Here is a 15316-nt window from a genome sequence, read left to right as displayed (position 1 = left end):
TCATATGCACGCCGCCCTAAAAGCGAGACAACAAATTACTAAAACACTGCTATACCACACTAGTTAAAAATAATAAAAATAAGACAATCATCACTTCAGAGTTGCGCCGTCGCAATGGCAGCAGCGTGCGTGTCCGTGTACGAGATCGACACGCTCACACCCTTGACGCCAGCCTTCTTTGCTGCCCCCAAGGCGCTTCCATGCAGCTGTGTTCAGTTAGCACAAGTCGTCCAAAACCCCGCATCATTCATTCGCACACTTGACGTACCTTGACAATCGGCTGCCCGTTCTTGTCCGACAGAATCTCAATGTCCTTCACCGCAGCGCCAGCACCCTTGCTCGCCACGCCCAACGACTTAAACACGGCCTCCTTTGCCGTCCAACGACCGGCAAACGCCTTTTGCGGCGACCGCCCTGTCCCCGACGCCAGGCAGTACTTCATCTCGCCCTCTGTAAAGTTGCGCTCCAGGAACGTATCGTTGTCGGAATTGACCGACGAAATTTCCTCCACGTCAAAGCCCACCCTGGTCGTCATCGTCTCCAGCCTGCGCGCTTCCCGCCCCATTACAGTCGCAAGCGTCTCATTGTTCTGCGCGCCAGTAGAAGTCTTCTCCGACAGCTTCATGAAGTCGGTCGGAAACTTGAGCTCCCCGCTCTTCTTGTCCTCGGTCACGCGCGCATCCGGGTTTAGTAGGACCGAGCTGAGCTGCTCGTCCGTGTACGGCGAGTGATCCTTGGCAACGAACAGCGTGTTGTTGATCATGCCGTTGTGTGTGTAGCGGTACGCCTTCTTCTGCCGCGCCTCCACTTTGACCCGGTACTTGTTGAACGTCTGCTCGTCCAGCGTCGCGTACAGGTAGTTGGGGTGCACGCCGATGGCCTGCGCGCCCTTCTGTCCGAAACCAAACGACGTGACCGAGAAGGCCTTGATGCCATCCGTCTGCAGCGTCCGGCTCGGGTAGACAATATATTCGTACTGCTCCATGACCTCGTCGATATTGTCGGCATTGCGGTTGCCAGGCACAAGGCCAGTGTTGAGCACTTGCAGGCAGCCGTTCATCATCCACGCACCGGCAGCGCCCTTGGGGTGGCCTGTGAGGTACTTCTGGAAGATACCCAAAATGGTATTGCCCTTCTTACGGCCCAGATGCTCGAGCTGTTGGCAAATCACAGACGACTCGTTCTTGTCGTTGGCCTTTGTCGACGTTCCGTGGAACGACGCAACCCCGAGATCGTCAATCGTGAGACCCCACGTGGCCAGCGCACCGCGCAGAGGAGCAATGCTCGCGTCACCCTTCCAAAAGTTGTTGCCAAAGCTGCGGAGCACCTCCTTGACTTGCCGCTCTGCCTCCTTCTCGACGTGCCTGGCACGGTCCGCGATGTACTCGGCCACCTCCGTCTGCGAGCGGCCCTCGGCCTTGAGCGCCTCGACCTCGGCCGCAAGGTACTGGAGCTCAGCTTCCTTGTCGTCCTCGATCTGCTTCGTACGACGCTCAATCTGTCGCCTTCTATAGTTGATGTCGAGCAAAGGCGAAGGGAACTTGCCGGGGTGCTCGCGTGCCGTGGTGAGCACACCTTGGCCGGGCGCTGGAACAGACCGCCCAATCTTGTCCGAAGCAGTCGTCGTCAGGGCAAGAATACCATAGATGGGGACGCCCATGTCGAGAGCAAGCTTGGCAGTCATAATGACCTGCACACCACACCCCTGGGACTCCATAAATCCGTTTCGGGTGGTGGTGGTCGGTCTAGACATCTCCTTGGGAGTGCGCCCGTGGGCGAACTCGTCGACGGCGTTACTGGTGGCCTTCATGTTGGCGAACTCATACGAGCCCTCCTCGCCAAAGTCGTCGAAGCCGCCGACGAAGCAGATGCGAGCCTTGCCATCCATGATGGTCTCGTAGCCAATATCGACAGACTCCACAGCGGTAGCGCAGGCACCAACTGGCGTCTTGATTGGGCCAGACGATGAGATGAGCAACATGTTCACCCAAGCCGACATGGTGTTGATGAAGGACTCTTGGAGAATGTCGTTCTGGAGAGGCTTGTCGAGGAATCTATCGCGGTGCATTCCCCGGAGAGCAGCTGCGCCGCCCATGCCGGAGCCCACGCAGTTGCCCACCTCGGAGACATGGACATACTTGTAGAACTCGTAGGGATCTGTGATACCGGCCGAGAGAAGAGCCTCGACTGTCGAGACGAGAACAAACAGGGCTACCGGGTCGACCTGGGAAATAATATCGTCGGGGACACCATAATTCTTGGCATTCCAGCCAGTGGGAACCTGGCCCGCAACAAGGCGGTCAAATCTCAGCGCCTTGGGGATCCACATGGATGCGCCCTTCTTCATGCGCACAGTGTACTGGCCAGTCTCGGGGATCTCGAAGATTTCCACCTTGTCGCCGTGTTCGCGCTTGAACTCCTCTGCCGTGTCCTTGGATGACTCAAAGGGGTCGAGATCTTCCTGAATAACAACCTCGTGAAGCAGCTGCTTCTTGTTGGGGTCGTATCCTCCAAACAGCTCGGGTTCGATAAGGCGGATACCGGAATGCTCCAGAATAAACTTCTCGTACTTTGGCTTGATGTCCTTGTCATCAACAGGCTCGCCCGTCTTAACGTCGACCCATCCAGAGTACGGTTGGCCCTTGATTGGCCCGTTGTGATTCTTGATGAGACCCATGATCCAGGCCATCTCGATGCAGCCCTCGAGCGAGAACTCGCCGTGAGCCTCCATCTCCCAGCGCGTCCGCGAGTTGCCCCAGGGGCCGACCTCGGCAAAGCCTGTCACTACAACAATCTTCTCGAGATCGACCATCCCTTTGAGCTTGTCGTTCAGCGGGGCGATGTCTGCCTTCCAGTCTGGAAGGCTGGGGAACTCGAACTTGATGTTCGCACGCGGCTCGATGACCTTCTTCTTATAGAGCATTTCCGAGTCCTCGCCGTTGATGATCTTGTTCTCCGCCGAAGTCTCCTTGGTGACGGCTCTGCGAATCTCGCTAGTCTCCATGAGGGTCTTGCGCTGGTTGGTCATGGTCTCATTGAGGTTGGTGATGAATTGGAGACCACCGTTCAAGTCCGCAAACACGGGCTCATTCTGGCAAAGATCCACAATAGTCGGAGACATGAGGCCGAGCAGATTGAAGGCCATCTCCTGCTGGGAGAAGGTGCGGACCCCAAAGTTCTCGACTGCCTCGGCGACGATGTTGTTCCCAGACATGAGCCCAGTACCACGTGTCCAGCCAATGATGGCACCGCAGATTGTAAGGTAGTTGGCCCAGTCCTCGGCATACCACCGGTTGAAGAGCGTCTCCAGTCCGAGCTTGGACTCCGAGTACAGACCGTCGCTACCAAAGGTACCGTGGTTGGGTGAAAGGGGGAGGATGACCTGAGCAGGGCGGGTCTCGAAGCCGTGGGCGGCCTTTTGGGCCTTCACGTTGCCCAAAAGACGGATGAGGTTGGTCAACATGATGCGATGCGCCAACTCAGACTTGGAGTCGATGCCGTCAATCTGGCGGCCTTGCTCCGAAATGGCAGCGAAAGGAACAATATAATCAAGATCCCAGCCCAGGCCGGCTTTGGAATCGTAAATGTAGTCGACCAAGGCGTTGACATCTTGCACGCTGCCCTGGTTGAAGGGAACAACCACGAGCTGGGAGCCACGTGAGCCGAACCGGGCATACATGGACTGATAGTACTCAGTGACCTCACGTGAGAAACGGCTGGTGGTAACAATGACCTTGGCACCGCCACTTATGAGACCCTGGAGGACATCGGCACCGATGGATCCGGCGCCGGCACCCGTCATCAGCACATATTTGCCAGCGAAGGTAACACCATCCTTGGCTGCTTGTTCAAGGCAGTCCAGATAAAGACTGGTCAGTCTCTTGCTGTAGTCCCAGCCATGCTGAGTCTTTTTGCGGAGATGCAGGAACGGAATCGTCTCCGTCTTTCCCTTGGGCTTGGAGGCTTTCTTGGGAACGGCATTGGGCTTGCCGTTGTCCTTAGGGATGATCTGGCTCTCGTTCATGGCCAACGACCGGATGATGTCGCCGTAGAGCGTCTTGATCTCAAGCTGAGACGTCTTGGGAAGCTTGTGCTGCTGCTTGATAAGCTTGTAGATCTTGGACAGGTCGTTCTGAACCTTGGTACGGTTGCCGTATTCCGAGATCTTGCCACCTTCAGCCATCTGCTGGACATAGTGCTCCAGCTTACGGCAGCTCGCGCGGGGCAGCTCCTCGTACTTCATGTTGCCGCGGGCATCAATAGTGGTACGGGGACCGGTAGGGATGGCGACATCCTTGAAAACGGGATCGGCCGCAAGCACGTCCTTGCAGTTCTCGATCAGCTGCACACCCAGCTCCTTGGCGAGCTTGTATGTCTCTCCGCGCTCAGTCGGGCAGTTATCGATATGGTACTGCATAAACTCGAGTAAGGTAGGGTTGGACCGGTTCATGATCCGGATACACTGGCTCACGATCTCGCGATCGACAGCTTGGAGACGGCCAAAAATGATATCAAAGTACATGCTCAAGGCATCCTGACGGACCCAGTTCCAAGACGAGTCGTAAACACGGGCCTTGAGAGAGCTGAAGACGGGCTCAATCCCAGAGGCGTAGAAATCGCCGTGCTCAGTCGTCCATAGGTCTAACTGCGTCTGAAGTACTTTGGTGGACTCCTGCGACGCTTGGAAAGCCTTGTCGCCGGCGCGAATGTCCAGCTTGAGATATCTCGCGATAATCTCCAGTTGCTGCTTGAAAAGCGCCCTCTGGTCGCTCGTGAGGGCCTCAATGGCAGCAGGGTCCATCATCATACCGCCGCCAGCTCCACCGGCAGGGCCAGCAGCGGCCGCGGTCGATAAGCTAATGCCAGCGTTTGCAGCATACTTTTGCGAGACGTCGTCAAGATAAGCCTTGGCTTCCGCTTCGGAGCCTAGGCGCCCTGCTGGCTCCATAGTGATGGCTAGCAAGAGGGCGCCATCTTGGCGGCCCGAGGCCAATCCCCACCGGGACTCGAGGTATTTCCGCGCTGTTGTGATGTTGAACCCGCCGGGCATCTTGGATGAAATAAGACGGGCGATAAGGCCTTGGGTGGTTTTGCCTAGGTTCCCGTCGAAAGTCGCCTGCATTGAGGCACCCAGTTCATCGAGTGGTGTGTCTTCGGGCTTCTCAGGTGTGGACCCGAACTCTTTGCCCAAGTCTCCCAGGATTTCGTTCTGCAGAGTTGATTTACCTTTGCGCGAACTTTGTCAGCAAATTGTATAGAGCACGATCTGGGGTACAAACAACTTACCTCCAACAAGGTCCTTGATTGCTTTGCTCAATGGAATATCACCAAGTGGCTTCTTCAGCTTCTGTGCAACGAGGGTCCTCACAATATCGACAGCCAAAAGAGGAGCGTCTGGAACCTGGGCAGCAGGCCCGGCACTTGGTGCAGGAGCCGCGGCAGCAACTGGAGCAGCAGCGATACCAGCAGCAGCAAGAGCACTGGCCTCGGCGGCAACCGGCTCAGCCTCATCTTCTACCGGATCGACATCGTAGTAGATCTCCTTCGCGTCCTTGTTATAGCAGAGGATTTGCCTCTGGACCGACTTGGCAGCGTCGTATGCTTCGTATTTTGCAGCCAATGTCCTCTTGGCCATGACGCCGAGTGTGTCTGCGGGGCCAATCTCGACGATCCGCTCAGCCGTCTTCTCGGCGAGAAAGACATCTTGCGTCTCGATCCACCGCACGGGCGAGGCGAATTGATAGGCAAGAAGCTCGACGAGGAGCGTATGGGCGAGCTCTTGCTCGATTTCGGGACGCATCTTAGCGGTCTCCAAAACCGGACGGCGCGGCTCAAGAGTGAAGCCCTGTGAGCAGGCAGTTGAGGGGGTTCAAGAGAGCGTTCTCGGGTATCTTCTAGTTCTGGCAGACTGTCATGTGGGTTGCCAATGCGCGCCAATATTGCGTGGAATGGCCGCAAGTGTAATAGAGGCGAATTAGAGTTGGCTGGTCGGGTATCTAAAGGAAGAGACAGCCGAATGGTCCAATTTGATTAAAGGCGGACAGACACGGATGGCTAGGGCGAAGCAACACCAACACCAACGAGAACCGAGGGAGCCGTAAAGCTTCTGCGTTTCGTTTAGCGGCGGAGGGGGACTAAGGTAAGGACCAAGACGAGATGCATAGGTAAACTGATAGAGAGGCGCACTGGAATGGAAGCAGGACGGGATAGTGATTAATCGCGAGTCTGGAGTCTCACCTGGGGGGCAACGGCAAAAAATCGACAGCTCCGCGCCCTCCCGCCGCAACTGTTGAATGAAATTTGACCTTGGGGTCCCTGTCGTGACAAGCGCGTCCCATGCCGGGGCTGCAGGTTACGTGCGGGCCTCTCAACCAAACCTCAGGGCTAACCCAGCTAGGACTAGCGTGATGTCCACTACTACCCCACAAGACCCATTGAAGATCGAGTTGGTGGGCCCCATCCTATCCGCGACAAGTCCAGATACCTCAGCAGACACAGTTTCACGGCCTCCAAACACCCGTCTGCCCGACCATGCCATGCACAGGGTAACCTTCAGAGGTTCAGACGCAGCTCTTTGAAAGCGCCTCTGCACGCCGCCTTCAGGTGAGGGGCTTCCTGCAAGACACGAGACGGCGGGATTCTACTTGCATGGCGTCATCCTAGTACCAACAGTATTTGTCTGGGCCGCACTCCGATCATGTTGCCGCTAGTTCTAGGCCGGAACACGTAATCTTGTGTAGCATCAATGGATCTCGCTTGCCAGTCTCGTCGTCAATACTTTTTGCACGTCAAATGCACCGGAGGAAAGGAGAAGGATTATGGCATTGCCTTGGGGGCTGGCATGGGCCTGCCTCTTTTCGCTGGATGTGGAAGCAGTTTGCCTCCTCGCCTCTGGTTAGGCATCATTGCCTTGGGGGATCCCTTTCTTCACCAAGCCGTATATGTCCGTTAAAATATGACATATATACGCCGCCTCCGTTGTTGTTGTTGAATACAGAGCGGCTCCTTTCTACTCCGTAGCTTAGCTCAAGAGCGAGTCAATGGCAGTGGGTTCCGGCCGCAGATCATGGAGCAGATTATAACTCCGCACTGAGTGCGAATACTTCGTACAGTTACTGCAAATACAATAGCGGGAAGCTGGGCACTCGTATGCCCCTGGAATGAAGGGTGAATATTCCTTCTTGGGTTTGCTCGTGCCTTGAGTGCTCGTGCCTTGAACGAGATGCCCGCTGTAGATTTCTGTGGCCAAGATTCCAATGGGTTCCACAATCCACATGGAAACATGGAAGCTGTGCTGACGCTTGTCGGGCCGTGGTATAAAGTTGCGGCTTTGCGAGACTCCAGCGATGTCTGCTTGTCCGATGGCGCGCGCCGCGGGCCTGATTACTTATCAATGACACTGTCTTTGCGGCGAAAATTAGACGAGACGACGGGACTGCTCTGTACACAGTAGTAGCGGTACATGCTGCAAGGACCCAAGGACGGAGTCTGTCAGTGTTAGAACGGTGGGGGTTGCCGCAGTGGATTCACCTGGCCGGGTTGGTCGGAAGGACGGAACAGATAGCAAGGTACGGTGCATTAGGCGGGCGCAGCAGAGTGAATGAAAGTCACTACGTACCGGGCAGTTTCTGTTGACAGGGGGGGTATCATGCCTTCCCCAACAAGATCTAATTTTTTTTTTTGGCGAGCGAGCAATCAGAGGACATCCATCTGGCGATGCGTTAGGGGAGCCTGTTAATTTTACGTTGGGCCATAACACGCCTCCCATTCCCCGGGACCAACACTAGTTACGCCAGGGCTTCAAGGCGCAGACAGCTTGCCCGCACTCCCTACCTTGGTAACAGAGAAGACGGAGAATCCAAACTCTGTTATCTTATCCCATTTCTCTCCCAGTCCGTTTTCCAACTACACCTGCTTGTGCCGCCCCCGAGAACACGCGCGCGCCCCAGTTCTCGTCGACTTCTGCCTCGCCTTGCTCATTCCTTCATCCCAACACCTCCAACCAAGCCGGCGTGCCAGACTGAGTATCTGTTTGCACCAATTGGCTGCGCCCATCCAGACCCGAGGGATACACGCTCTTTACTGAGTTATTCGAGTTGTTGCGCTTGCGCCCAGTAAGAGCTCCCACTCCCGCTCCAGCTTCAGCTTCCTTGATGGTGCTGCAATATCGTTTATGTTAGATTTTTTCTGTGAATAGACACTGACAAGGTAGCGAGCAGCATCCGCCATCTCTCTTTTCAGATACCCATTTCTACTATGTACGGCGCCGGCACCGGCCCCCAGACGGGCGTCGTTACGCCCAGGTCCTCTGCTTCCCTTCGACCACTTACGCTTTCGCATGGCTCACTCGAGACATCCTTCTTGATACCAACCAGCCTCCATTTCCATGCCTCGCGGTTGAAGGAGCGCTTCATTGCGAGCTTGCCAGCTCCCACCGACGAGCTAGCACAAGATGACGAGCCCTCGTCTATCGCCGAGCTTGTGGCGAGATATATGGGCTACATCGCCAACGAGGTATCCGAGGGCGAGGATGACGGCCAGGGCTCCTACGAGGAGGTGCTCAAGATCATTCTTAACGAGTTTGAGAGGGCGTTCCTCAGAGGCAATGATGTGCATGCTCTGGTAGCAACGCTGCCCGGCATTGACGCGAAGAAGCTCGAGGTGGCCCGGAGCTACTTTGCTGCCCGGTCCGCCTCCAACCGGGCCATGAAGACGCATCAGTCGGCTCTCTTCCGGGCCGCCGATGACGGCACTGCCAAGCTCTACAACATATTTGGCGGGCAGGGCAACATTGAGGAATACTTTGAGGAGTTGCGGGAGCTGTACAACACGTATCCGTCTTTTATTGGCGAGCTTATCGGGTCCTCGGCGGAGCTGCTCCAGACCCTCGCCAGCCATCCAAGCGCCGAGAAGCTCTACTCAAAAGGTCTAGACATCATGTCCTGGCTTCAGGGCCCAGATGCTACCCCAGATGTCGACTACCTAATCTCGGCGCCGGTCAGTTTCCCTTTAATTGGTCTTGTGCAGCTGGCGCACTACCAGGTCACCTGCAAGGTCCTCGGTCTGCACCCTGGCATCTTGCGCGATAGGATCAGCGGGACAACAGGCCATTCCCAAGGCATTGTGCTTGCTGCCGCAACGGCAGCTTCAGATTCGTGGGAGTCGTTCGAGGAGATCGCCAAGTCGGCGCTAACCATCCTCTTTTGGATTGGAGCCCGCAGCCAGCAGACCTTCCCCAGAACGTCGATGACACCGACGATGCTCCGGGATTCGGTTGACAACGGAGAGGGCACACCCACGCCCATGCTCAGTATTCGGGATCTGCCCCAGGCCGAAGTGCAGAAGCACATTGACCAGACAAATCAGTATCTCCCAGAAGACCAGCACATTTCTATCTCCCTTATCAACAGCCCGCGGAACCTGGTTGTCACTGGTCCTCCAAGTTCCTTGTACGGTCTCAATGCCCAGCTGAGAAAAGTGAAGGCCGCCACTGGCATCGACCAGACCCGAATCCCGTTCACGGAGAGGAAGGTCCGGTTTGTCAACCGCTTCTTGCCCATCACGGCGCCCTTTCACAGCAAATACCTGGAGAAGGCAACGGCTCTGATCGACGAGGATCTCAAAGATATTGCTATCGATGCGCAGAGTCTCGGCATTCCCGTCTTTGACACCAACACTGGCAAGGATCTCCGTAAGCAGGTCACTGGAAACATCATCCCTACCCTGGTCCGCCTCATCACGAGCGAGCCGGTGCATTGGGAGAAGGCTACTATCTTCCTCGGGGCAACGCACGTCTTGGACTTTGGTCCGGGTGGCATCTCTGGACTTGGAGTGCTGACCAGCCGGAACAAGGATGGCACTGGAGTCCGCGTCATCCTCGCCGGCACCGTCAACGGTACCGTTGCCGAGGTTGGCTACAAGTCGGAGCTGTTCGACCGTGACGAGGAGCACGCTGTGAAATACGCTGTTGACTGGGTCAAAGAATATGGTCCGAGACTCGTGAAGACATCAAGCGGTCACACCTATGTCGACACCAAGATGAGCAGACTTCTTGGGCTGCCGCCACTTCTCGTTGCCGGCATGACGCCTTCGACTGTGCCCTGGGACTTTGTAGCTGCGACAATGAACGCCGGATATGAGATTGAACTTGCTGGTGGCGGCTACTACAGTGCAAAGACCATGACGGAGGCCATCTCAAAGATTGAGAAGGCAATCCCTGCTGGCCGTGGCATCAGCGTCAACCTGATCTATGTCAACCCCCGTGCCATGGCCTGGCAGATTCCTCTTCTTGGGAGGCTCCGATCCGACGGCGTACCCATCGAAGGCCTCACCATTGGTGCAGGTGTACCCTCGATTGAGGTCGCTCAGGAATACATCGAGACTCTCGGCTTGAAACACATCTCTTTCAAGCCCGGCTCTAGCGATGCAATCCAGGCTGTCATTAACATTGCCAAGGCTAACCCGTCGTTCCCTGTCATTCTTCAGTGGACCGGCGGCAGAGGAGGTGGTCACCATTCGTACGAGGATTTCCACTCCCCCATCTTGGCCCTATACGGCCGCATTCGCCGGCACGAGAACATCATTCTCGTGGCTGGTAGTGGCTTCGGCGGTGCGGATGACACATACCCCTACTTGACGGGTGCGTGGTCGACCAAGTACGGCTACCCCCCCATGCCCTATGATGGCTGCATGTTCGGCAGCCGCATGATGGTTGCCAAGGAGGCTCATACCAGCAAGGCCGCCAAGCAGGCAATTGTCGACGCCCCTGGCCTCGATGACAGCCAGTGGGAGAAAACCTACAAGGGGGCCGCAGGCGGTGTGGTCACTGTCAGGTCAGAGATGGGGGAGCCAATCCATAAGCTGGCGACTCGCGGCGTCTTGTTCTGGGCCGAGATGGACCAGAAGATCTTCAGCCTGCCCAAGGAGAAGCGGGTTCCAGAGCTGAAGAAGAATAGGGTCCATATCATCAAAAAGCTCAACGAAGACTTCCAGAAAGTCTGGTTTGGCCAGAACAAGGACGGCAAGGCTGTTGATCTCGAGGACATGACTTACGGTGAAGTCGTTCGACGGATGGTGGCCCTCCTCTATGTCAATGATGAGTCTCGTTGGATTGATCCCTCTTTTGCCAAGCTCACGGGTGATTTCATCCACCGCGTCGAAGAACGATTCGCTTCCACCCCAGGCCAGCCGTCTAGTCTGCAGAGCTACGCCGACCTCGACGAGCCTTTCTCCGCTGTTGAGCGCATTCTTGCCCATTACCCGGACGTCGAGACACAGCTCATCAACGCCCAAGATGTGCAACACTTCTTACTTCTCTGCCAACGCCGTGGACAGAAGCCTGTCACGTTCGTCCCTGCGCTGGATGAAAACTTTGAGTTCTTCTTCAAGAAGGATTCTCTATGGCAGTCGGAGGATCTCGGCGCCGTCATTGGCAAAGATGTCGGCCGAACCTGCATTCTCCAGGGACCCATGGCCGCCAAGCACGCAACCAAGGTTGACGAGCCCATCAAGGACATCCTCGACGGTATCCACAATGGTCATATTGCGGCCCTGACCAAGGATCTCTATAATGGTCAGGCCTCGAGTATCCCCACCGTTGAATACTTTGGCGGCAAGCTCATTGAGACGGAGATCCCGCTCGATGTCGAGGGTCTTACCATCTCCATGGATGTGAACAAGAACACGTATCGTCTCTCGTCCTCCCCCTCGGCCCAGCTCCCGTCGCTGGATTCGTGGATTTCGCTCCTGGCCGGCCCCAAGCGCAACTGGCGTTATGCGCTGCTGCAGTCCGATGTCATTGTTCAGGGCCAGAAATATCAGACGAACCCAATGAAGAACATTTTCGCGCCGACTCGTGGCTTGTTTGTCGAGATTCAGCATCCAAACGACCCTGCCAAGACAGTCATCACTGTCAAGGAGCAGCCCCGCCCCAATCGCTATGTTACTGTGATTGAGGCCAAGCTGGTCAAGAAGAACGAGATTGCCGTCAAAATGATCAAGGAAACTACAGCTCTTGGCAAGCCCGTGGCGCTTCCGCTGCGTTTCACGTACCGTCCCGATACGGGGTACGCGCCCATTCACGAGATCATGGAGGGCCGCAACGATCACATCAAGGAGTTTTACTGGAAGGCTTGGTTCGGCGACGAGCCACTCAACCTCGATGCGGCCGTGACTGGCATGTTTGATGGCGGCAAGGCCACCATTACAGGGGAAGCGATCAATGAATTCGTCCACGCTGTCGGCAACACAGGTGAAGCCTTCGTTGACAGGCCGGAGAAGATCATGCATGCCCCCATGGACTTTGCTATCGTTGTCGGCTGGAAGGCCATCACGAAGCCCATATTCCCGCGGACGATTGACGGCGATCTCCTGAAGCTCGTCCACTTGTCAAACCAGTTCCGCATGATGCCCGGCGCTGAGCCCCTAAAGAGGGGCGACGAGGTTTCGACGACTGCTCAGGTCAACGCCGTAATCAACCAAGAATCTGGAAAGATGGTTGAGGTGTGCGGAACCATCACCCGCGACGGCGAAGCTGTCATGGAGGTCACGTCGCAATTCCTGTACCGCGGGGCCTACACCGACTTTGAGAACACCTTCCAGCGCAAGACCGAGACGCCCATGCAGGTCCATCTTGCCAGCACCAAGGATGTTGCCGTTCTCCGCTCCAAGCAGTGGTTCGTCCTCGACGACCTTCCGAACCCCGAGATTGAGCTGCTCGGACAAACCTTGACCTTCCGCCTGCAGAGTCTTGTCCGTTTCAAGAACAAGACCGTCTTTAGTCACGTTGAGACAAGGGGTCAAGTACTCCTCGAGCTCCCTACCAAGGAGATTATCCAAGTCGCCACGGTGGATTACGAGGCCGGCGAGTCGCATGGCAACCCGGTTACCGACTACCTCCAGCGTCACGGCTCTTCCATTGAGCAGCCCATCAACTTTGAGAACCCCATCCCTCTCAGCGGTAGGACTCCCCTTCTGCTCCGCGCACCTGCCTCCAACGAGACATATGCCCGCGTTTCCGGTGACTACAACCCGATCCACGTATCTCGCGTCTTCTCGAGCTACGCCAACCTGCCAGGAACCATCACACACGGCATGTACTCGAGCGCCGCCGTGCGCAGCCTAGTCGAGACGTGGGCCGCCGAGAACAAGATTGGCCGCGTTCGGAGCTTCCACGCCTCTCTCACCGGCATGGTGCTTCCCAACGACGATATTCACGTCAAGCTCCAGCACGTTGGTATGGTTGCTGGCCGCAAAATCATCAAGGTTGAAGCTAGCAACAAGGAGACGGAGGAGAAGGTGCTTCTCGGCGAGGCCGAGATTGAGCAGCCAGTCACAGCTTATGTCTTCACTGGTCAAGGTTCTCAGGAGCAGGGTATGGGCATGGATCTCTATGCCAGCAGCGCCGTGGCCAAGGACGTGTGGGACCGGGCCGACAAGTATCTGATGGATACGTATGGTAAGCGTCACTCTTCGGGTCTTTGCATCGTGCTCTTTGCTAACCAGTTTCAGGCTTTGCGATTACCAATATTGTGAAGAACAACCCGAAGGAACTCACGATTCACTTTGGTGGTCCTCGCGGCAAAGCCATCCGGCAGAACTACATGGCCATGACTTTCGAGACGGTGGCCGCTGACGGATCGATCAAGTCTGAGCGCATCTTCAAGGACATCGACGAGAGGACGGCGTCGTACACGTACCGCTCCCCCACCGGTCTTCTTTCGGCCACCCAGTTCACTCAGCCCGCCCTTACCCTGATGGAGAAGGCCAGCTTCGAGGACATCCGGGCCAAGGGTCTGGTGCCGCGGGACAGCACATTTGCTGGTCATTCACTTGGCGAATACTCGGCGTTGGCTGCGCTAGCTGATGTCATGCCTATTGAGTCGCTGGTATCAGTCGTCTTCTACCGCGGCCTTACCATGCAAGTTGCCGTGGAGCGTGACGCATCTGGTCGGTCAAACTACAGCATGTGCGCTGTCAACCCCAGCCGCATCAGCAAGACGTTTAACGAGGAGGCGTTGCGGTTCGTGGTCAGCAATATTGCCGAGACCACGGGCTGGCTGCTCGAGATTGTCAACTACAATATTACCAACATGCAATACGTCTGCGCCGGTGATCTGCGGGCTCTCGACACTCTGACGGGAGTTACCAACTACCTCAAGGCCATGAAGATCGACATTGAGCAGATGAGGAAGGAATACCAACCTGAGATGGTCAAGGAGAAGCTCGTAGATATCATCAGGGGTTCTGCTAAGGACACAGAGTCCAAGCCCAAGCCTCTGGATCTGCAGCGCGGATTCGCGACGATCCCGCTCAAGGGTATCGACGTGCCTTTCCACTCAACCTTCCTACGGTCTGGCGTCAAGCCCTTCAGGAGTTTCCTGCTCAAGAAGATCAACAAGACGACGATTGACCCAGCCAAGCTCGTCGGCAAATACATTCCCAACGTGACGGCGAGGCCGTTTGCGCTTACCAAGGAGTACTTTGAGGATGTGTACCGCCTGACAAACTCGCCCAAAATTGGCCACGTGCTCGCCAACTGGGATAAATACCAAGAGGATGGCGCCGGTGGAGTCCCCGCTGCCGTTTCCAATGGAGTTAATGTTCACCAAGAGAACGGTGCTAATGGAGTGGAGGCAGAGGCTTGAAGGGATCGCCTTGCTTGAGGGTGTGGTCGGCTTGTTGTAGAACTGTCATCCGTAGGTGGGCGTTGGCCATGTTATGAGTAATCTGTTTTTGTGTTTATATTAGGCTTCTGGAGCGTCCCATGTCCTTAGAGAATAGAGCCACTTCTGGTCTTATAATATCGTGGCACTTGAAAATTTTCCGCCTGCCCTGGATTACGAGACGAGTTAAGATGCTCACAACAGTTAGTCAAGATGTATAACAAAGGAGGAGCAAATCTAGATGAAGGAGAGACTTAACTCTGCTTAATCGAGATTCTAATCTGCTTCAAACCTGGATGTAACGGGGAGTGAACGCGAACCAAAGGGGGAAACAACCACTGCTTAACGAGACCTAAAGCCGCCATCAATATGGACGAAGAAAAATAATATATGCTAACGAGGATTACTACTATGAGGTAACCCTGTTGTTTCTAGACACAACCGAAGACTCAACCACAAAGACATCAGGGGCTAGTTTTCATTTTTCGCCATCTACGGAGTAATTTGTGATTAAAGGGTGACGGAGCAATGCCTCTCTCCTAGCTTCTCATCTCTCATCCAAGTGAACCAATCTCTCTACCAGTCCTCCCCGAAGTTTTATCACAAACATCCGTCTTACATCTTGCGCCGTGCACTCACCCCTTAACTTGTTG

The 15316-nt window shown here is 55.7% G+C and overlaps 2 protein-coding genes across 2 annotated transcripts; one reads left to right on the top strand and one right to left on the bottom strand.

Moving 5' to 3' along the window:
• Positions 1–95: 95 nt before the first annotated feature.
• Positions 96–5800, bottom strand: B0T26DRAFT_757695 (uncharacterized protein; the record flags this gene model as incomplete). Its single annotated transcript, XM_060446286.1, has 3 exons — positions 96–206; positions 269–5226; positions 5287–5800. The coding sequence occupies 3 exons, from the start codon at positions 5798–5800 to the stop codon at positions 96–98; spliced, it is 5583 nt and encodes a 1860-aa protein (XP_060289366.1).
• A 2456-nt stretch (positions 5801–8256) lies between these two features.
• B0T26DRAFT_659538 (acyl transferase domain-containing protein) lies at positions 8257–14645 on the top strand (the record flags this gene model as incomplete). The annotated part of the gene is made up of 2 exons (XM_060438957.1): positions 8257–13456; positions 13510–14645. The coding sequence occupies 2 exons, from the start codon at positions 8257–8259 to the stop codon at positions 14643–14645; spliced, it is 6336 nt and encodes a 2111-aa protein (XP_060289365.1).
• Between the last annotated feature and the right edge of the window lie 671 nt (positions 14646–15316).

Source organism: Lasiosphaeria miniovina (assembly GCF_030549165.1).
Source record: "Lasiosphaeria miniovina strain SMH2392-1A chromosome Unknown B0T26scaffold_9, whole genome shotgun sequence".
NCBI classification, from domain to species: domain Eukaryota; kingdom Fungi; phylum Ascomycota; class Sordariomycetes; order Sordariales; family Lasiosphaeriaceae; genus Lasiosphaeria; species Lasiosphaeria miniovina.
This window is presented reverse-complemented; position numbering and strand designations above follow the sequence as displayed.